The sequence below is a fragment of the Psammomys obesus genome, unplaced genomic scaffold, assembly GCF_907164565.1.
Source record: "Psammomys obesus unplaced genomic scaffold, mPsaObe1.curated_primary_1811, whole genome shotgun sequence".
Lineage (NCBI taxonomy): Eukaryota > Metazoa > Chordata > Mammalia > Rodentia > Muridae > Psammomys > Psammomys obesus.
The window spans coordinates 68,819,449-68,842,206 of record NW_026585504.1 but is presented as its reverse complement, the minus strand read 5'-3'; the positions used below and the strand labels follow the sequence as shown (position 1 = coordinate 68,842,206).

The window sequence follows — 22,758 nt, the reverse complement described above, 5'->3', positions numbered from 1 at the left end:
CAGGGCTTCAAGCACTATATTGAATAACAGTAGCAAGAGTAGGCACCTTTGTCTCACTCCAGATTTTAGAGGAAATACTCTTTTTTTTTTTTCCAATTTACTATGATATTGGCCATAGGCATAGGAAGCATATAGGTACTTGTGTTCACAGATAAGCACAAGGAAAAACAGGAATGTCAAGCATGTAGGGTTGTCTCTTCAAAATAGACTGTTTTCCAACCAGGAGGCTGGGAATGGATGTGGTTAATAGCCTGGTGGCCTCTGCATGGGTAGGCCACACTGATCTCTTCAGACTCTTGCCATGAGCTTATTTATGTCAGTCAATCAATAGTGCTACCCTCCCCTAGATCCTTGTCCTGAGCATTGTTTACCTTAAGCCTACTTGCTCAGTTAACCTATAAAACTCATCTTTATGGAAGATACCACTTATATTTTTCAAGAGTTTCAAAGTAGTCATGTCTTCAGCTTTGTTGTACATATGGGATTAAGTTATTTATCATAAGAAACTTTCCCCCAAATTGTGCTGTGCTTAAATATGCCTGAAATACACAGCCTGGAACCAACAGCAGCTACTGAGTCATGTGGAACCAAATTTCCTCCTTGCCTTTTATGGATGGACACTCTGCTGGCCGTGGTGTTTCCAGAGAACCCCACATATGTGTTTTTTTGTTGTTTATAGCCTTTGCAATGTTGAAGTGTGGACCTGTACTCCTACTCTATTAAGGAATTTTATCTTGCAGAGAGATTGAACTTTGTTGAAGGCTTTATTGGTATCAGTTGAGCTGATCATGTGATTTCTGTATTTAAGTCTATATGCTGAATATTATTACCCTTACCTATTTACCTATGTTGAAACAACATTGGATCTTTGGAATGATACCAACTTGGTCATGGCAGATGGATTTAATGGGTTTTTAAATTTGGTTTATAATTTTTTTATTCTTCTCTCATATATCCTGACCACAGTTTTTCCTCCCTCTCTTCTTCTCAGTCTCTGCTCCCCACCTCCCTTCTCCTCCAGATTCACCCCCCTTTGTCTCTCCCAGAAAAGAGCAGGCTTTCCAGGGACATCAAGCAAACACTGCATTACAAGGTACAATAAGACCAGGCACATCAAGGCTAGACAAGGCAATCCAGTAGTAGGAAAAGTGTCTCACGACTAGGCAAAAGAATCAGGGACAGCTCCTGCTCCCACTGTTAAGATTTCCACAAGCACACCATGCTACTCAGCTATAACATATATATGGACAGAGGATCTAGGTCAGACCCCTACAGGCTCCCCGATATCTGTGAGTTTTCATGAGTCCCAGTCAGTTGATTCTGTGAGTCTTGTCCTAATGGTGTGTCCCTTGCCCCTCTGGTTCCTCAGATCCTTCCTTCCTCTCCTCTGCACAACTCCCTGAGCTCCTTCTAATGTTTGGCTATAGGACTCTGTATCTGCTCCCATCAGTTGCTGGATGAAGTCTCTCTGGTCTCTTTGATAATGATCATCTTCTAGGCTGTGGTCCCAGCACAGTCTGCAGGCAGGAAAACTGGAGGTCAAAGGTTTTGTGACTGGGTTGGTATCCAAGTCCTTCCACCTGAGGTCTTGTCTGGTTGCAGAAGATGGCTGGCCCAGGCTCCATGTCCCCCATCACTAGGAGTCTTTGCTCCTAGCCTCATAGATTTTATGGAGTTTCCATTGCACTAGGTTTCCACCTTGCCCTGAAATGCCCAATTTCATTCATTTCCCCTAATATTTTCTCCCTCGCTCTCCCAACCTGGTCCCTCTTATTACCAATCCCAACCTGCTCCTAGTTCACCTACAATTCTATTCTAGTTCACCTTTCCAGGGGGATCCATGCATTCCCCTTAGAGCCACGCCTGCAGGGAGTTATTTTTATTAGCCTCTCTGGGTCTGCGGATTGTACTATTATTGTCTTTTACTTACAGCTAATACGCACTTAGGAGTGAGTATATACATGTTTGTCTTTCTGGGCATGAATTACCTCACTCAGGATGATGGTTTTTTTTCCAGTTCCATCTGTTTGCTTGCAAATTTCATGACGTAATTGTTTTTAACAGCTGAGTAATTTTATTGTATAAATCTACCACATTTTCTTTATCCATTCTTTAGTTTCTGCCTATTATGAATAAAGCTGCTATTAACATAGTTGAACAAGTGTCTTTGTGGTATTATAGAGCATCCTTTGAGTACACACCTAGGAGTGGTATAGCTCAGACTTGAGATAGATTGAGTCCCAATTTTCTGAGAAACTGTCATATTAAAGCCCACTTTAATCAGGGAAATTGGTCACCATGTGGGTCCTTGAGATTGAATGAAAGTAGTTGGCTTGACCAGCAAGTGTCTTTACCCACTGAGCCATCGACTTGTATGGGAGGGGTCCTTCTCTTGTCATGTCCTTCCCTTGTCATTTTGGATTCTAAATGCCTCTTGTATTTGACAGCTTTCTCTAGATTTGATCATCTTACCCCGTGTCTGCTTTCTTGTTTATCTTCTTTAGGTGTATAGATTTCAGTATATTTATCCTATCGTAGAGGTCTATATAAGTGAGTATATACCATGTGTGTCTTTCTGCTTTTGGGATACCTCACTCAGGATGATCGTTTCTAGGTCCCACCATTTGCCTGCAAATTTCATGATTTCCTCGTTTTTAATTGCTGAATATTATTCCACTGTGTAAAAGTACTCCATTCCTCAACTGAGGTACATCTGGGTTGTTTCCAGGTTCTGGCTATTACGAATAAAGCTGCTACAAACATGGTTGAGCAAATGTCCTTGTTGTGTAATTTAGCATTTTTTGATATATGCCTAGGAGTGGTATAGCTTATTACCATTTATCTGTTAAGTTCTCCAAGATACATTTATTTGTTTGTGGCACCCAGGGTACCACATGCACACCTGGCAGACCCCTTTCCTCTAAGCTATCTCCCCAGATAGTAACTTATCTGTTGGGGGGGGTGTATGGATGTGTACGATTATATGTGCATATATGTCTGTATTTATGGGTGTGTGTGTGTGTGTGTGTGTGTGTGTGTGTGTGTATTTACAGGGAAAGTTGTGTGTGAGTCTGCATTTATGGTGCATATGCAGGTGAATGAGTGTCATGTATGTATGTGAAGGTCAGAGCACAGTCCTGGAAGTTGGTACTGATGTCCTTCCTTGAGGCATCCCCCTCCCAGCCTGACACGGGGTCTCAATCTATGCACCACCCATTGAGCCTTTTCCCCATACTTTTTATCTTTTAATTCTTACTTGTCTTTTTTTCATAATTCTGTAGAAATCACCTGTGCTCAGCCAAATATTTCACATGGAATAATTATTTCTGGACTTAGAACTACCTATAAACATAAGGATGCTATTATGTTTGCCTGCAAGAAAGGATCCATCCTCAGAGGCAGCAATTTAATCCGTTGTGAAGCTGATGGCAACTGGAATCCTTCTCCCATTTGTGAACTCAGTAAGTATGGTCCATGAAGGAGTTTGTTGTTTGGCATCTAAAGATGATGTGTTTATGTGGACATAGTTGCATGTCTAGATCCTAAATCACAAAAATTTTAATTTAGATTAATAATTTTATCTTGGCCTCTTGTTGGAAAGAAGGATGGACTTAGTATTCCTTGCAAGGTCACCCATCACACATGGTTGCTCATGCTATAGTCCTAGAGAAGCATTTACATTGTAGATGTAGATTAGTATGCTTATTTCATGAATTTTTGGCAGTTTATAGATAATTGCCTAACCAAATGATTTTGAAAGATGGGTAATAGAATGTCCCTTTCTAATTTGTACAAAAGTGTTATATGTACTAGATACTCTAAAACACTTAACTTGTGAATCCTTATAGGAGTGATAAAAGTTCTAATGTTACATGGGGACCAGTCTTGGTTCATAAAAAGAATTACAGCAATCAGTCAGTTGTGGGAGGTATTATTGCCCTAACTTGGCAGATGAGGAAACACTTCAGGCTGAGTGACCTGTCAAGGCCTGCAAAGGGGAGGAGGCTCCTGATGCCCTGTGTGCTTAGATTCGCACTCGGGAGGCATTGTGAGCCTTTATCTGAGGGCTCTGAAACAGTTGGACCAGCAAGTAGCAGGGCCTATCTCTATCAGGAGTGGCATCTGTGAAAATGACCAAAATTAGTAAAGAAGCCTTTCAGTGTGTTGGAGAATAATCAAAGAAGTTACAACAAGTGGAGAAACGTGTTCATCAAGTTCATGGACACTTGATAGAAACATTGAGAGGCCTCTATATTGAACTAGCAACACTAACTCTTGAGAACTGTTTCTGTAGACTCAGAAATGGCAGTTCCCCAGCTGCTGTTCAGTAAGTGATGTGCTTGGGATGGCCTGTTATTGAATATTGTGAATTTTCCCAAGTTCCATGCTGTGAAAGGCTTGTTCAGCAGATGTCAGTAGGCAGACGTCTGGTCTGTTCCTCCGTCCAATTTCCGTTACATAAGAGAGGGTCCAGGTGAGGTAGCTTCAGCAATTGCATCCTCCTGTTCTGAACAGCTCCATCTTGGAAGGGAAATACTCCAGCAGGTTGGCCAGCAAAGTGCCACCTCCAACTTCCCATCTAATAGACGTGAAAGCCAGCAAATATTGATGGCTTTCATTCTCTTGACTCTGGACTGCAGAGTATGTGCACTTTGTGGTGGGTATGGCTGGATGTGGGACTATGCTAAACAGTGTACGCCTCCAGGGGTTTGTTTAAAAAACTTCAGAGATTGAAGGATAGCCATCGTGCATACTACTACAAAGGCAGGTCAACTAGGATCTCCACAAGAGTATCAAAGAGAACAATTAGTTGTTCCAGGTAGTTCAGACTACATGTATGTGCAAGGCCATGCTTTCTGATGCATGGTATTAAATGTCACATACTTGAGAGAAACAGATTCAACTGAGCCATTACAGTCAAGACACAAACAAACAAGCAAAGAAGGGAAAAACAAGTCTTGAAGGTGATGAGGAAAAAATCGTATTCAAATCTCTATTATGTTGTACATCCAGTTTTCAACAAATAATGGTCAGATACAAGGAAATCAGAAACAGTAACTCACACAAAGGCAAACGTGGCAATAGAAATGTCCCTTTTTTGTGCCAAATATAAGAATGAGCAAAAAAGATTTTTTTCTGTTTTTGTGGTTTTATTGGGGTTCATCATGGGTAGTAGCTGTCACTTTAGCCTGTGCCCCTCCCACTGCAGAAAAGATTTTTAAGATTCTATTATAAACAGGTTTAAAAACTAAAGGAAACACTGTTTAAAGAATTAAAAGAAAGCTTAATGACAGTGTCTCACCAACAAAAATGTCAACAAGGATAAATTAAGAATGAAATGAAAGTTTGAGAATTGAAAACCACAGTACGAAATGGAGAATTTACAAGAGGAGCTCAATAATAAACTCAAGAAAGAGGAATAGAGAATTGATGACTTCATAGATAGAAATGCTAGTGACTGTGTTATTTGTAGCATAGAGAACAAGAAAAATATTAACAAGGGTTTCAAAAGAAAAAAAAGAGATGAAGCAGGAGAAAATTATTCAGAGAAAAAGAGATCAAATATTTTCCAAATTTGACACAAATATGAATCAGAAATTGTGGTTCATTTACACAATGCAATACTGCTCAGCAATTAAAAACAAGGAAATCATGGAATTTGCTGGCAAATCAATGGAACTAGAAAAGATCATCCTGAGTGGGGAAACCCAGAAGCACAAAGATTCACTTTCTCACATTTAAGTGGATATTAGCCATATAATATAGGCTAAAATCTACAGCCCTAAAGAAGCTAAACAACAACAAGAAGCTTAATCCTCATTCAAAAGGGCAAACAGATAGACAGCGGGAAAAGACAGGAACAGGACAGGAGCCTACCACAGAGGGCCTCTGAAAGACTCTACCCAGCAGCATATTAAAACAGATGCTGAGACCCATAGCCAAACTTTGGGCAGAGTACAGGGAATCTTATGAATGAAGGGGAGATAGAAAGACCTGGAGGAGACAGGAGCTCCACAGATCCACAGAACCAAAAAACTGGGGCCTAGGGGGCTCAGCAGAGACCAATGCTCCAACCAAAGAGTATAGATAGAGAGGATCTAGACTACTGTATTCAGATGTAGCCCATGGCAGCTCAGTCTCCAAGTGGCTTCCCTAGTAAGGGGAGAAAGGGCTGTCTCTGATATGGACTCAGTGGCTGGTTCTTTGATCACCTTCCCCTGAGGGGGGTGCAGCCTTTCTAGGCCACAGAGGAAGACAATGCAGCTGATGAGACCTGATAGGCAAGGGTCAGATGGAGGGGGAGGACTAGGGAAGGGGCATAGGAGAAGAAGAGGGAGGGAGGGTGGAACTGGGAGAAGATGAGGGAAGGGGCTACAGCTGGGATACAAAGTGAATAAATTGTAATAAATAAATATTAAAAATTTTAGAATATTTTAAAAATCTATACATTCGAGAAGCTCACTTGAATTTAAGGTTACTTTTCAAAAGACCTGAAGATACCATAGTGAAAATATTTGAAATGTAAAAAACAAACAAACAAACAAACAAACAAACAAAAACCCAGAAAATGCTTTCAAGAGGAAGCAGCAAGAGAAAACTAGCACATTAACAAAATTAACATATAGATTTTTATTAGAAATGATGGAAGCTATATGGCAGTGAGAAGGTATAGTCAAAGTAAAGAAAAATGTAAACCAAGGATCCAGCAAAACAAATCCCCATTGAGATCTAGGGATGGATGATTGCATCATCTTATCTTTTGTACACAGTGGCCTTTCATGTGCTCATTGGTTCCCTGTATGCTTCCAGCCAGAATAAGTTCCCATCTTTTTTCTTGTAGAGATGGTCTTTTAGCAATAGTAAATAAATATCAGAATGACTACTACAAAAACCCTGGCATCTATACCAAGATTTGTGAAAAAAAATAGAGCTTTACATAGCAATAATTTAGATAGCAATCTAAATTTTAGAAAATGGTCACAACAGTTCCTCTGAAGTTTGAGCGCATGGGTAATGTTTTATTCTACCAGAGAGAAATAAAAACAGACATCCACACAGAAGGGTTTTGCATGAAAGTGCAGAGCAGTATTGTTCATAACAGCCAACGACCTAAATACCCATTCATGGGACAACAGTGATAAACTGTTGTAGCTATTACTATGGAATATCATAGACAATAAAAATGAACTATTGACACATGCTGAGCCCGGGTTAATCATAGAATATGATGTCTAGTAAATGAAGCCAATCACAAAAAGGAAAGAAAACATTGTGTGGTTTCATTTATTTAAAAAGCTCAATTTAGGAGTAATATTAAAAAAGAAACATGGGGTTTCTTTATGAGATAATGAAGACATCTTGAAGTTGGATAGTATAGAAAGCTGCACAACTCTATGAATATTTAAAGGACTATCAATCTGTAATTTCTGAAGGATTTTGTTCTATGTCTCATAGCAGATGTTTGGAGATACAATGTAATGAACACCAGCTGTGCGTATTACATATGAACTAGAGCACCAGACAAAGAAAGGGGCCGGGACACAAAGCCCAGGCTTAAGAATGTCCAGTGCTTTGATTGCTCTTGTTCTGAGCTCTCTTGGGTGAGAGCAATGACTCTTGTTCTGTTTCCTTAGTCAAGAAAGCATAACTGTCAGTGAACATTTTCCTGCCATGTTTAGTAAGTATAAATCTTCCATTTAGAAATGGAGCTGTCTGCAGTACAGTGGAGAGAATTACTGCTGAAAGCAGTTGGCTCAGCACACAGAAATCATTTAGTAGTGCCTTTGGCTAGAACCTGTCAGGTGCTGGGCTAAGCTTGGCAAATGTCCTACACGTTTTCTGGTGTGCTTAATATGTGAGCTATGAAAGACTAGTTCCTATTGGCCCTCTTTGCTGAGACACTTTCCCTGAGAGCATTGGCAACCCTGTTAACAATGTCCTTTTCTCTTGTTCTTATTTCACGAGTAGGTGGTTGCACTAACATCCCAGACATTCCCCATGCTTTCTGGCTGCATAGTTCCAAGCCAAAAAAAGATGGTGTGTATGCGGTTGGGACAGTGTTACGTTACCGCTGTCAATCTGGCTATGTACATGCTACAAAAGAGTCCATGACTGTGATTTGTCAGAAGGATTTCAGCTGGAGCCCATTCCAAGGATGTAAGGGTGAGTTTTGGATTGCAAATTGTGTACATATTAAATGTCTAAGTGACTGGACCTTGTACCTCAAATGAATGAAGTTTTATCACTTAAAATAAAATTTGAATACACTATTTTAACCAATGAATAAGTATTTAGTGCCAAAGGTGACCACACAGTTTCAGGTGCTAAGACTGTAAATCTTTCTGTAGGCCACTTTAGAATCAAGCAAAAGAAATAGCTACAGAAGCCATGCAGCATGCATGTTTAGGTTTCAGTTTCATGTTGGTGGATCTCTGGTGGAGCACACAGCTCAACTCATCAGAGCGAGACTCTACAGTATCTCCTTGCTCACATGAAGTCTCGGGGTTCTGGCAGAAGAAAAAGCCTATGAGCCCATTGTGAATTCAACCAGATACAAGTTGGCATGTTTCTTATAGTTCTTGAGCCACAGGTAGGTCAGCCTAACAGAGTTTCTTGCTTTGAGAAAACAGGTACTAACTCCTGACCTAGAATTCTCACCTTAGTAGTATAGAAAGGGGTTTGGCTTCTTTCACCTCTTTTGTCTATTTGTGAGAAGAAAAGAGAGGCAGGTAATTCCTATTTTACAGACCTCAGTAACATTTCTAAGAAAGAAACACTGTCTAATTTTTTTTTCTATCTAGCTAAAGCTTGGCATTTTATCAGGAAAAACAAAGACTTTGATTGCAGGGAATTTTTATGCTATAGATCAGATTGGAAAAATGTATGCATGGACACAAACAACACCATGAAGTGGTTTCAATCGACCTGTCAGTGGAGTGTCCCATTTCAGAGCTTAGGGACGAGGCAGACGAAATGACTCATTCCGACAAAGAAAATGAAAAACAAAACAAAACAAAACAAAAAACAATTAACGGACCATGCAGAAACTTTAGAATTACTATAAGAAGGCCAAACATACAAACATGAAGTCTAGAAGATGAAATTTATCCTTCATATGCAGATGGTGGCTTTGTATCTTTAGATATGTGTTTAAATTGTAATACCCATAGTAGTTAGTAAAATATGAAGGGTCAATGACAAGGAATTTTAATGGAAATGAGAAAAAATACAGTTGATATGAAAAGGGGAATGGCAGATAGTGGAACAGGAAACATTAAATGGCAGGGGGAGGACAGGGTAGAAAAGAAAGTATGGGGACACATAATACTAAAGACTTTTTAAAAGCCACTTGGAAACTCACTACTCACTACTATAAGTTTCCTAAACATATACAGATACACACACACACACACACACACACACACACACACATATAAAGAGTTTAAATGGAATTAGCCTGTAATGGGGATGGAGGAGGGCAGGGCTTCTTTGAGGTACCATAGACTATCAAATAAAAACCCCAGTGCTGGGTATGGGTTACTTCTTTAATAGGTGTTGGTCAGTGGGGCGCCAAAGATCCCTAACATTAGTAGGTGATTGCCAACACTCATACTTGACTCATAGGACATGGAAAAGTCAAGTTTGTATCCACTGGGATAAGTTAGCCCTCGTGGATACCTTTCCTAGAATTGCAAGGTGATATGCGCACTTCTGGGGGAAGGAAGATCACTATTAGTCTTACCCAGCTGTGAACTCTTGCAAACTATAATAGCCACTGGACTGGCAAGCTATGGCACCTTGTGCAATAGAGAAATAAATGTTGCAGGGGTAACCAACCACCAACCACTTTCTGCTTGTATTTAGAGACACAAGACAACGCCGTTAGTAATTTTTTGCTGCTGGGAAATGGAGAATCAGTTTTTGTTGTTATTTTGTTCACGGATGCAGTCTCTGATAAGCTACCCATGCCTCAGTAGATGGCTCTATACCTGTGCACATGTTGAAAGCATTAAGTAAGCTCAGCATATTAAAAAATAAACATGTAATTGAGTGGAAATAGGGGATAGGGGAGAAATTATTTGCCAGGGACCAGCCTCAGTCAGTTGTGGGTCTCAAGATTGGGAGGAACGAATTGGCTTCACACACAGGGGCAGGTACAAGCTGACTGATGACTCATTTCAAGAGGCAGTTTCTCTGACGTCTGCTCATGCTTTTTTTTGCTCTCTCTTTCTCTCCTTTCTTTTTTCTTTTCTTAGAGCAGAGAGTCAATCCCAGTCTTTGATTGTTAAATCATTTCCTTTTACATTTTTTTTCTATATGTTCAAAAATCTTTTTGTCTTTCCCCAAAATACTGGCTTTTCTCCAAAGACCCACAGATGAGAATAAACAGAATATAGCAAGCTGTACTCTATATACATGGTACAGTGACTGTACCCAAAACTCACAGAACAGAACAGAATACAGCAAGCTGGCCTCTACATACAGGGTCCAGTGATTGCATTGCAAGCAAGCAAGCACTTTGAATCATTGATTCAGTGCTTTTCTCAGACAAACCTCTACATCATAGTTCACCTGGGCAAGATCTTGTGGTTACAATAAGTGGCATAAGAACAAAGAAGTGCTAAACAAACAGGACTATTCTTAATTCGTAGCTTCTGTTTGTAGCTGAGCAACTTCTTTCTGAGCACAGCAAGTTTCGTCTAGTTTGCGAAATCAGTCAACTAGCATCTGTCTTGCTGTTGGTAACTTGAAACATTAACATGTCTGTTATTATGAAGACAGTTACCAATCCCTGAGATTTTTTCCTGGTCAGTTGAGTTATGTTTGCTCATCATTTTCTCCACTATTAGTTTTAGGGGTTTGTTTACTGTGGGACATGATGGATTCCTTCCTAGCTCTATTTTGTTCAGATATTTCTCTCATGATATTTATTATTTTCTGTGTTCTTGTCATTGAAAATGTCTAGCTCTTCTGTATAGTGTTCATTTACATGTCTTCTGAAGTACTAGCTTGGTGGTACTAACTGCTTTGGTTTGTGCTTGACTTGAAATATCTTTATTTCTCTGTTAGTTTCAAAAGATGGCTGTTATGGTCATTTTTAATTGCCAGCTAGAACCACCTGAGAGGAGCCTCTCAGTGAGGGATTGACTAGATTAGGTAGGCCTATTAGTGTGTACATCAGGGTGGGGAGGATTATTTTGATCATGTTCAGGTGGAAAGACCTCGATTGAGTATGGGTGGTAGCATTTTATAGGCCGGGCCCTGGGCTGAGGAAAAGGCAAGGATGAGCTGAGTGTGTGGGCATTTGTTCCCCTCTGCTTCCTGACTATGGTTGTAACGTGGCCAGTGGCTTCAAGTTCCTGCTGCCTTACTTCTTCACAGTGATGGCCCTGAAACTGTGAGTCAAGGTAGTCTCACCCTGAGTTGTTTTATCACAGCAGCAAGAGACACAACTCAAACAATGGCTTTGCTGGATATAGGAGTTGTAGTTGTTAGGTACTTTCTTCAGGGCTTGAACTATAACATCCCATAGTCTCCTGGCTTTTAGTCTCGATGAGTGAAAAAAAGACCTGATGTTTTTCTGATGTTTGTTTTGTTATAGGTATGTTCCCTTCCAGCTTTTAATATTGTGGGGTTTTTTTTTTTGGCTTTGTATATTTCATTCCTTGACTATAGTACACCATAGAAAAGGCCTTATCTTATGTTTGAATCTCTATTTCTTTCTAAATGCCTCTTAAGTTTTTATGTTTATTACTTTCTCTAGATCTGGTAACTTTTCTGCTTTAACTTCATTGATAGACTCTATGCTTTTAGTGTCTGTCTCCATTTTACCTAGTTTATATCTTTGAGTTCAGTAGTTGAGAAGTCACAATTTTTTTTTTTTTACCTTGGAAAAATTATTTTTCTTGGATTTTCATGTTTCCTGTGTTTCTGTGTTTCTCCTAGCTCATGGATTCTTGGGTTTGTTCCCTTGCTCATATCTCAGAGTTCTTGGATATTATAGTCACAGTCACTTTTCTTCTCATCGATATTTGTGATATTCCATCAACATTGTTCTCTCCCCCTGGTATCCTTTCTTCTACTTGTCAAGTAGTACTTGGTGATTCTTTCACTGTGTTTTTTTTTTTCTTTGATTCATTGAGGGGTTTTTTGTTTGTTTGTTTTGTTTGTTTTTTTTTTTTTAGTTTTGCTACTAGTATTTGGTTTTATTTATTTATATATATATTTTATTTATTATATTAACTACAGTTTATTTACTTTGTGTCCCAGCTGTAGCCCCCTCTCTCATTCCCTCCCAATCTCATCCTCCCTCCCTCATCTCCTCCTTGCCCCTTTTTAAGTCCACTTATAGGGGTGGTCCTCCTCCCCTTCCCTCTGATCCTATCTTATCAGGTCTCACCAGGACTGGCTGCAATATCCTCCTCTGTGGACTAGCTAGGCTGCTCTTCCCATGGGAGACAAGGGGAGAGGTCAAGAAGCTAGCCATAGAGTTCATGCCAGAGACAGTCCCTGTTCCCCTTACTAGGGAACCCACTTGGATACTGAGCTGCCGTGGGCTATGTCCGAGAAGAGGTTCTAGGTTATATCCATGCATGGTCCCTGGTTGGAGAATGAGTCTCAGACAAGCCCCTGTGCCCAGATATATTTGGTCCTTGTGGACCTCCTGTTCTCTCCAGGTCTTACTAACTCTCTCTTCTTTCACTGCACTTGATCTTGAGGAAGCACTATTCCTAATTGTCTGAGATAGCACCAGATTTATTTCCAAAGTGGTTGTACCAGTTTACATTCCCATCAGCAGTGGAGGAGGGTTCCCCTTTCTCCACAACCTCTCCAGGATTTGAGGTCAGTTGAATTTTTGATCTTAGCCCTTCTGATGGGTGTAAGGTGAAATCTCAGGATCGTTTTGATTTGCATCTCCCTGATGGCTAAGGATGTTGAGCATTTCTTTAAGTGTTTTTCTGCCATTCTACAATCCTCTACAGAGAGTTCTCTGTTTAGCTCTGTACCCCATTTTTTAATTGGATTACTTGATTTGTTGCTTTTTAACTTCTTGAGTTCTTTATATATACTGGATATTAGCCCTCTGTCAGATATGGGGTTGATGAAGATCCTTTCCCAGTCTGTAGGCTGTCGTTTTATTTTGACGACAGTGTCTTTTGCTTTACAGAAGCTTTTCAGTTTCATGAGTTCCCATGTATTGATTGTTGATCTTAAAGCCTGTGCTGTTGGTGTTCTGTTCAGGAAGTAGTCTCCTGTGCCAATGAGTTCTAGGGTCTTCCCCACTTTTTCTTCTAACTGATTTAGTGTGTTTTATGTTGAGGTCTTTGATCCACTTGGACTTTATTTTGTGCAGGGTGATAAAAATGGATCTATTTTCATTTTTCTACGTGGAGACATCCAGTTGGACCAGCACCATTTGTTGAAGATGCAATTTTTTTTTTGTTTTTTCATTGAATGGTTTTGGCTTCTTTGTTAAAAATCAAGTATCCATAGGTGTGTGGGTTTACTTCTGGGTCTTCTATTTGGTTCCGTTGATACACCATGCTGTTTCTATGTCACTTCTATGCAGTTTATATTACTATTGCTCTGTAGTACAGCTTGATATCAGGGATGGAGATACCTCCAGAAGATCTGTTGTTGTACAGGATCGTTTTGGAAATTCTGGGTTTTCTGTTTCTCCATATGAAGTTGAGAATTTTTCTTTCAAGGTCTGTAAAGAATTGTGTTGGTATTTTAATGGGAATTGCATACAATCTGTAGATTGCTTTTGACAGAATGGCCATTTTCACTATGTTAATCCTACCAATACATGAGTACAGGAGATCTTTCCATTTTCTGATATCTTCTTCAATTTCTTTCTTCAGAGACTTGAAGTTTTTCTCAAACAGATTTTTCACTTGCTTGGTTAGAGTCACACCAAGGTACTTTATGTTATTAGTTAGTGGCTATTGTGAAAGGTAATTTCTCTCTCAGCCCTTTTGTCTTTGGTATACAGGAGGGCTTCTGATGTTTTTGAGTTGATTTTATATCCAGCCACTTTGCTGAAGGTGTTTATCAGCTGAAGGAGTTCTCTGGTTGAATTTTTGGGATCGCTCATGTATATTGTCATATCATCTGTGAATAGTGATACTTTGACTTCTTCCTTTCCGATTTGTATACTCGATCTCCTTTAGTTGTCTTATTGCTCTAGCTAGGACTTCAAGTACTATGTTGAAGAGATATGGAGAGAGAAAGCAGCCTTGCCTTGTCCCTGATTTCAGTGGGATTGATTTAAGTTTCTCTCCTTTGAGTTTGATGTTGGCTATAAGCTTGCTGTCTATTGCCTTTACTATGTTTAGATATGTGCCTTTCATCCTTGATCTCTCCAAAATTTTAAACACAAATGGGTGTTGGATTTTGTGGAATGTTTTTTCTGAATCTAAGGGGATGATCATGTGGTTTTTCTCCTTCAGTTTGTTTATATGGTGGATTATATTGATGGATTTCTATACATTGAACTACCCTTGCATGCCTGGGATGAAGCCTACTTGGTCATGGTGGATGATATCTTTGATGTGTTCTTGGATTTGGTTTGCAAGGATTTTATTGAGTATTTTTGAATCAATGTTCATAAGAGAGATAAGTCTGAAGTTCTCTTTTTTTGTTGGGTCTTTGTGTGGTTTAGGTACCAAGGTGACTGTGGCTTCATAGAATGAGTTTGGTAATGTTCCTTCTGTTTCTATTTTGTTGGAATAGTTTGAAGAGAATTGGAATTAGCTCTTGTCTGAAGGTCTGGTAGAATTCTGCACTGAAACCATCTGGCCCTGAGCTTTTTTTGGAAGAGAGACTGTTGATGACTGTTTCTATTTCCTTGAGGGATATGGGACTATTCAATCTTTCTACCTGATCTTGACTTAATTTAGGTAGATGGAATCTATCAAGAAAATTGTCCATTTCATTTAGATTTTCAAATTTTATGGCGTATAGGCTTTTGTAGTACGACCCAATGTCTGTGGTTATGTCCCCTTTTCATTTCTGATTTTGCTGATTTGGATAGTTTCTCTCTGCCTTTTAGTTAGTTTGGCTAAGGGCTTGTCTATCTTGTTGCTTTTCTCAAAGAACCAGCTCTTGGTTTCATCGATTCTTTGAATAGTTTTATTTCTTTCTAATTGATTGATTTCAGCCCTGAGTTTGATTACTTCCAGCCGTCTGCTCCTCTTGGGTGTATCTGCTTCTTTTTTTTTTCTAGGGCTTTCAGTTGGGCCATTAAGTTGCTTGTATGAGATGTTTCAAATTTCTTCTTGAAGACACTTAGTGCTATGATCTTTCCTCTTAGCACTGCCTTCATTGTGTCCCATAAGTTTGTGCCTTCATTTTCATTGAATTCTAGGAAGTCTTTAATCTCTCTCTTTATTACTTCCCTAACCAAGCTGTTATTGAGTAGTGAGTTGTTCAGTTTCTATGTATGTGCAGGCTTTTGCTGTTTCTGTTGTTGCTGGGTCCAGCTTTAGAGCATGATGGTCAGATAGGATACAAGGGATTGTTTCAATCTTCTTGTATCTGCTGAGGCTTGCTTTGTGACCAACTATATGGTCTATTTTGGAGAAGGTTCCATGAAATGCTGAAAAGAAGATATATTCTTAATTTGGGGTGAAAAGTTCTGTAGACATCTATTAGGTCCATTTGATTTAGGCCTCTGTAAGTGCCCTTATTTCCCTGTTTTGCTTCTGACTGGATGATCTGTCCCTTGGTGAGAGTGGAGTGTTGAAGTCTCCTACTATTAAGGTGTTGGGATCAATGTGTGACTTCAGCTTTAATAATGTTTCACTTACAAATGTAAGTGATCTTGTATTTGGGGCATAAATGTTCAAAATTGTGATGTCCTACTATTGGAATTTTCCTTTGATGAGAAGGAAGTACCCCTCCTCATCTTTTTTGATTAATCTTGGTTGAAAGTCTATTTTATTAGATATTAGGATCACTACCCCAGCTTGTTTTCTGGGTCCATTTGCTTGAGAAACATTTTTCCAGCCCTTTACTCTGAGGTAGTGTTTATCTTTGTTGCATAGTTGTGTTTCTTGGATGCAGCAGAATGTTGGATCCTGTTTCTGCAACCATTCTGTTAGTCTGTGTCTTTTTATTGGAGAGTTGAGTCCACTCAACTATGATGTTGATAGATAATAGTGACCAATGACTGTTATTTCTTTTTATTGTGGAGTTGGTGGTCTTACTGTGATTCATTGCTTGTTTTCTTTTAATTTTTCTTGGGAAATTATCTGTATCCTATATTTTCTTTGGTGTAGTTGTTTTCATTGGATTGGAGTTTTGCTTCTAATATCTTCTGTAGGGCTGGGTTGCTGTGTAGATATTGCTTAAATTTAGTTTTTCATGGAATATTTTTTTTTCTCTATCTACGTTGATTGAAAGCTTTGGGTATAGTAGTCTGGGTTGGCATCTGTGTTTCCTTAAAGACTGCATGACCTCTGCTCAGGCCCTCCTGGCTTTCATAGTTTCTGATGAGAAGTCTGGTGTAATACTGATTGGTCTACCTTCATATGTTACTTGACCTTTTTCCCTTGCTGCCTTTAATATTTTTTCTTTGTTCTGTAGGTTTAACGTTTTGACTATGATGTGACATGAGGTATTTTTTTTTCTGGTCTAGTCTATTTGGTGCTCTGTAGGCTTCTTGTATGTTTATGGACATCTCTTTCTTTAAGTTGGGAAAATTTTCTTCTATGATTTTTCTTAAAATTTTTTTTCTGGTCCTTGGAGCTTGGAGTCTTCTTTTTCATCTATTTCTATTATTCTTAGATTTCGTCTTTTCATGGCGTCCTTGATTTCTTGGATGTTTTGTGTTTGGGACTTTTCTGATTTTACTTTTTTTTGAGGGAGGTATCAATTTCAGCAAGTGTATCTTCAGCATCTGAGATTCTCTCTTCCATCTCTTGTATTCTATTGGTGATGCTTACCTTTGTAGTTCCTGATCTTTTCTCTAAGTTCTCCAGTTCCAGGGATTTCTCTGTGTTTTCTTTATAGATTCTAATTCTGTTTCCATGCTTTGCACCATTTCCTTCATCTGTTTGAATGTGGATTCTTGTCTTTCTATAATGGCTCCTATTTTTTTGTTTGTTTGTTTCCTCTCTATATGCCTCCAGTAGGAGGAAAATGGTCTCAAGAACAGACGAAAGAGACAGCGACACCCCAACTCCTACTGTCAGAGGTCCCGCAAAAATAGCAAACTAACAACCATGACGTATGTGCAAGGACCTAGTACATGTGCAGGTTCCGAAGTAGCTATTTCAGTCTCTGGGTGCCCATGTGAGCCCTGCTTAGCGGAAGTCTGTGGACGGTGTTCTCCTGGTAGCCTCGACTCCTCTGGCTCATGTATTTCTTCCTTCCTCTTTTCCATCTAGTTTTCTGAGCCCCAAGAGGAGGGACTCAATGGAGATCTTCAATTTGGGCTCTCTTTCCCTAATATTGGTCTGTTGGTCTCCGCATACATTTCCATCTGCTGTTTGTGGTAGCCTCTTTGAGGACGAATGGGCTAGGCACCATCTATGGGTATATAAGGTATATAAGGACATTGTTAGGAATTGTCTTATTGATTTGTTTTTTCTATTGTATGTCTTTGCACTATCCAGCTACTGATTCCTAGTCGTCCAGGCAGTGTCAGACATGGACTCCCTCTTGTGCTTAGGCCTCAGGTTAGACTGGTCATCGGTTGGCCACTCCCACAAGTTCTGTGCCTCCACTGCCCCAGTACAACTTGCAGGCAAGGTAGATTATAGGTTGAAGGTTTTGTGGCTGAGTCGGTATCCCAGGCTCATCTCTGAAAGCTTTTCCTGGTTACAGAGGTCAGCCAGTTCAGGCTCTGAATTCTCCATTACTATGAGTCCTTGTTAGGGGGACTCATAGTCTCCTCATAGAATCCTGAGAGTTTCTACTAGACGAAGTTTCCACATCACCCCCCCAACACACACACCACTCACATATGCCCTCCAATTCGATTCCAAAGTCTCTCCCAGAGCTCTCTCCTCCATCGCTCCCCTTCTCTTTCCACCTAATCCTTCTTGTTCCCATGCCCACCCCCAACCCTAGCCCACCCACAAAATCTATTCAATTTTCCATCCCCAGGGAGATTCATGCATCCCTGCATCCCTCTTAGAGCTCTCCTTGTTACTTGGTCTTTCTGGGTCTGTGGATTATAGCATGATTATCAATGACTTCATAACTAACATCCAGTTAAAAGTGAGTACATCCATGTTTGTCTGTCTAGGTCTGTGTTACCTCACTCAGGGTCATTTTTTCCCCTAGTTCATTCTTTTGCCTTCAAATTTCATGTTTTTTTTTTTTTTTAACCAGCTGAATGTTACTCCACTGTGTAAATGTGCCACATCTGTAATAAGAATTTTGGTTTCTTAAAAAACTCAGTTCTGTTCTATGACTACATTTTTGTTTTAATCCCGAGAGTGGGATATGAGGCTGCTTCAGTTTGTCCACAGCTGTTAACTATGATTGCCTCATGCTCTGGGGGGGGGTGTGTGTGATTTTTGCCAACTGCAGATGGTTTAATTTGGGAGACTCTGGAGAGGTAAAAATGGCAGAGCCCTAAGGGCCTGTGGTGGCTGCTACCCCTGCTGCTGCTGGTCCCTGCTGCTGCTAGTACCCAGTGCTACTGGTTACTGCTGCTCTTTTACTATTACTGGTTTTCTAGGTTGCAGGGTATTATGATGATGGTTGGGTTAATGCCACCAATCAGTGAAAAGGAGTCTAAAGAGGTCTATGCCCCTTTTTCCTCTAACCTTTTTCTCTCCTACTTAGTGTTGGGGTGTGGGATTGGAAGACATTAGGTAGAATAAAGTTTGGAAGGGTAGATATTAAAACCTAATAAAGTAGCCCACCCCAAAAAAGCATGCCTACACACGCCCTCTTATCCATTCTTCTGTTGAGGGAGATCTAGGTTGTTTCCTAATAAATAAAGCTGCTATGAACATAATTGAGCAAGTGTCTTTGTGGTCAGAGGGAGGATCCTTTGGGTACATATGCCCAAGAGTAGTATAACTGGGTTTGGAGGTTTTCTGAGGAACTGAAATATTGGTTTTCATAGTGGCTGTACATGTTTGCACTTCTACCAGCAATGGAGAAATGTTCTCCTTGCTCCACATCCTCGCCAGCATGTGCTGTCACTTGAGTTTTTGATTTTAGCCCTTCTGACATTCTGACATTTATCTGTAAGATGACATCTTGGTGTCATTTTGATTTGCATTTCCTTGATGACTAAGGACATTGAGCATTTACTTTATTATTATATTTTTATTTTTTATTCACTTTGTATCCCCCCTGTAGCTCCCTCCTTCCTCCCCTCCCAATTGTTCCCTCCCTCCCCCTTCTCCACGAATGCCCCTCCCCAAGTCCACTGATAGGGGAGGTCTTCCTTTCCTTCTTTCTGATCCTAGTTTATCAGGTCTCATCAGGAGTGGCTGCATTGTCTTCCTCTGTGGCCTGGTAAGGCTGCTCCCCCTCAGGGGGAGATGATCACCACAAGGAGAGCAACAGAACCAAAAAATCTGGGCACAGGGGTCTATTCTGAGACTGATACTCCAACCAAGGACCATGCATGGAGATAACCTAGAACCCCTGCACAGGTGTAGCCCATGGCAGTTCAGTGTCCAAGTGGGTTCCATAGTAACGGAAAAAGGGACTGTCCCTGACATGAACTGATTGGCCTGCTCATTGAGCATTTCTTTAAGTGCTTTTCAGCCACCAGAGATTCCTTTGTTGAGAAATCTTTATTTAGCTCTGTACCCTATTTTTATTAGGTTATTTGGTTGGTTGGTATTTAGTTTCTTGAGTTCTTTATATATTTTGGTGGAGATATTTTCCCATTATGTAGGCTGCCATTTTGTCCAATTGACTATGTTCTTTGCTTTACAGAAGATTTTCAGTTTCATGAGGTCCCATTTACTGATTGGTAATCTTAGTGCCTGTGCTACTGATGTTTTGTTCAGGAAATTGTCTCCTGTTCCAATGTGTTCAAGGTTATTCTCTACTTTCTTTTCAATCAGATTTAGTATATCTGGTTTTATGTTGGTGTCTTTGATCCAGTTGGGCTTGAGTTTTGTGCAGAGTGATAATATGGATCAATTTGCATCATTCTATATGCTGATATCAATTTAGACCAGCACTATTTGTTGAAGATGTTTTCTTTTTTCCATTGTATGTTTTTTGCTCCTTTATTTAAAAATCTGGTGTCCATAGATATGTGGACTTATGTATTGGTCTTCATTGATTCCATTGATCTACGTGTCTGTTTTTATGCAAATACCATGTGGTTTATATTACTATGGCTCTGGAGTAGAGCTTGACATCAGGGATGGTGATACCTCTGGAAGTTTTTGTATTGTTCAGGATTGTTTTAGCTACTCTGAATTTTTTGTTTGTTTCCATGTGACATTGAGTATTATCCTTTCAACGTTTGTACAGAATTGTGTTGGAATTTTGATGGGTATTTCATCAAATCTGTGGATTGCTTTTGGTAGGTCATTTTCACTATGTTGATGTTATTGATCCATTAGCATGGAAGACTTTTCCATCCTCTAATGTCTTCTTTGCATTCTTTTTTCAAAGACTTGAAGTTTTTATCATACAAGTCTTGTCCTTGCTTGGTTAGAGTTACCCCAAGACATTTTATGTTATTTGTGGCTGTTGCAAAGGATGTTGTTTCCCTGATTTCTTTCTCAGTCCATTTGCCATTTGTATGCAGGAAGGCTGCTGATTTTTTTTTTTTAGTTAATCTTGGTCCAGCTATTTCACTAAAGATGCTTATCAGCTGTACGAGTTCCCTCAGAGTTTTTGAGGCTGCTTATGTATACTATTACACCATCTGTAAATAGCAACACTTTGACTTCTTTTTTTTTTTTAAGTTCGATTCTCCTTGATCTTCTCCAATTGTCTTATTGCTCTAGCTAGGACTTCAAGTATTATATTGAATAGATATAGAGTGGGAAGTCTCATCTTTTTTTCTGACTTTAGTGGGATTGCTTTGAGTTTCTCTCCATTTAATTTGATGTTGGCGATTGGCTTGCTGTAAATTGTCCTTATTATGTTAAGGTATGTTTCTTGTATCCCTACTCTGTTCAAGACTTTTTATCATGAAGGGCTATTGAATTTTTGTCAAAGTCTTTTTTGGCTTCCAATGAGATGATCACGTCAGTTTTATCCTTCAGTTTATTTATATTGTGGATTTGGGGAATAAATGTTAAGAATTAAAACATCATCTTGGTGAATTTTTCCTTTGATGAGAATAAAGTATCCTTCTTCATCCTTCTTGATTAATTTTTGTTTGAAGGCTATTTTGTTACATATTAAAATGGCTACACCAGCTTGTTTCTTAGGTCTATTTGCTTAAAAAAACCTGTTCCAACCATTTATTTTGAGGTAATGTCTATTTTGATGTTGACGTATGTTTCTTGTATGCAGAAGGATGGATCCTGTTTTCACACCCATTCTGTTAGTCTGTGTCTTAGTATTGGGGAATTGAGTCCATTAATATTGAAAATGTACTAGGAGTGGTATAGCTGGATCTTTTTGCTTTTTAAAAATATACTTATTTTTATTAATTACAGTTTATTTACTCTGTATCCCAGCTGTAACCCTCTCCCTCAGCCCCTCCCAATCCCACCTTCCCTCCCTCATCTTCTCCCATGCCCCTCCCCAAGTCCACTGATAGGGAAGGTCCTCTTCCCCTTCCCTCTGACCCTAGTCTATCAGGTCTCATCAGGACTTGCTGCATTGTCTTCCTCTGTGGCCTGGTAAGGCTGCTCCCCACTCAGTGGGAGGTGATCCAAGAGCCAGCCACTGACTTTATGTCAGAGACAACCCCAATTCTCATTATTAGGGAACCCAGTTGGAGACTGAGCTGCCATGAGCTATATCTGTGCAGGAGTTCTAGTTATCTCCATGCATGGTCCTTGGTTGGAGTATCAGTCTCAGAAAAGACCCTTGTGGCCAGATTTGTTGGTTCTGTTGCTTTTCTTGTGGAGCTCCAGCCCCCTCCAGATCTTTCTATCGCCCCCTTCTTTCATAAGATTCCCTGCACTCTGCTCAAAGTTTGCCTATGAGTCTGAGTGGAGTCTTTCAGAGGCCCTCTGTGGTAGGTTCCTGTCCTGTTCCCTGTTTTCTCCCTCTTCCGATGTCTGTCCCATTTGCCTTTCTGAATGAGGTTTGGCTATCTTACCCAGGGTCCTCCTTCTTGCTAAACTTTTTTCGGTGTACTAATTTTAGTAAGTTTATCCTATAGTATTGCTGGATCTTGGGATAGCACTATTCCTAATTTTCTGAGAAAGCACTAGGGGCTGTCTCTGACATGAACTCAGTGCCCAGCTCTTTGATCGCCTCTCCCGGGGGGTGGGGGTGGTTCAGCCTTGCCAGGCCACAGGAGAAGATGATGCAGCTAGACTTGATGAGACCTGATAAGCTAGGGTCAGACAAAAGGGGAGGAGGTCCTTTTCTATCAGGGGACTAGGGAAAGGGCATAGGGGGAGAAGAGGGAGAGTGGGTGAAATTGGTAGGAGATGAAGGACGGGGCTGCAGCTGGGATACAAAGTGAATATTTAATAAATATAAAAAAATAAATAAATATAAAAATAAAATTAAATTAAAAAAATTGAAAATATCAATGACTCATGACTGCTAATAACCTGTGTCTTTGCTGATGTTATTGGTGGTGGTGGTGTGTGTGTGTGTGTGTGTGTGTGTGTGTGTGTGTGTGTGTGTGTG

General features: G+C 39.9%; 1 protein-coding gene across 1 annotated transcript in view; it reads left to right on the top strand.

Annotated features, from left to right (window-relative positions):
- LOC129673494 (C4b-binding protein alpha chain-like) overlaps window positions 1-22,758 on the top strand; it is a 50,743-nt gene that overhangs the window by 24,772 nt on the left and 3,213 nt on the right. The window contains exons 5-7 of the mRNA XM_055603324.1: window positions 1,047-1,093; window positions 3,222-3,461; window positions 7,969-8,163. Of these exons, the coding sequence (XP_055459299.1) occupies window positions 1,047-1,093; window positions 3,222-3,461; window positions 7,969-8,163 (482 nt within the window). The remainder of the gene's footprint in view (window positions 1-1,046; window positions 1,094-3,221; window positions 3,462-7,968; window positions 8,164-22,758) is intronic.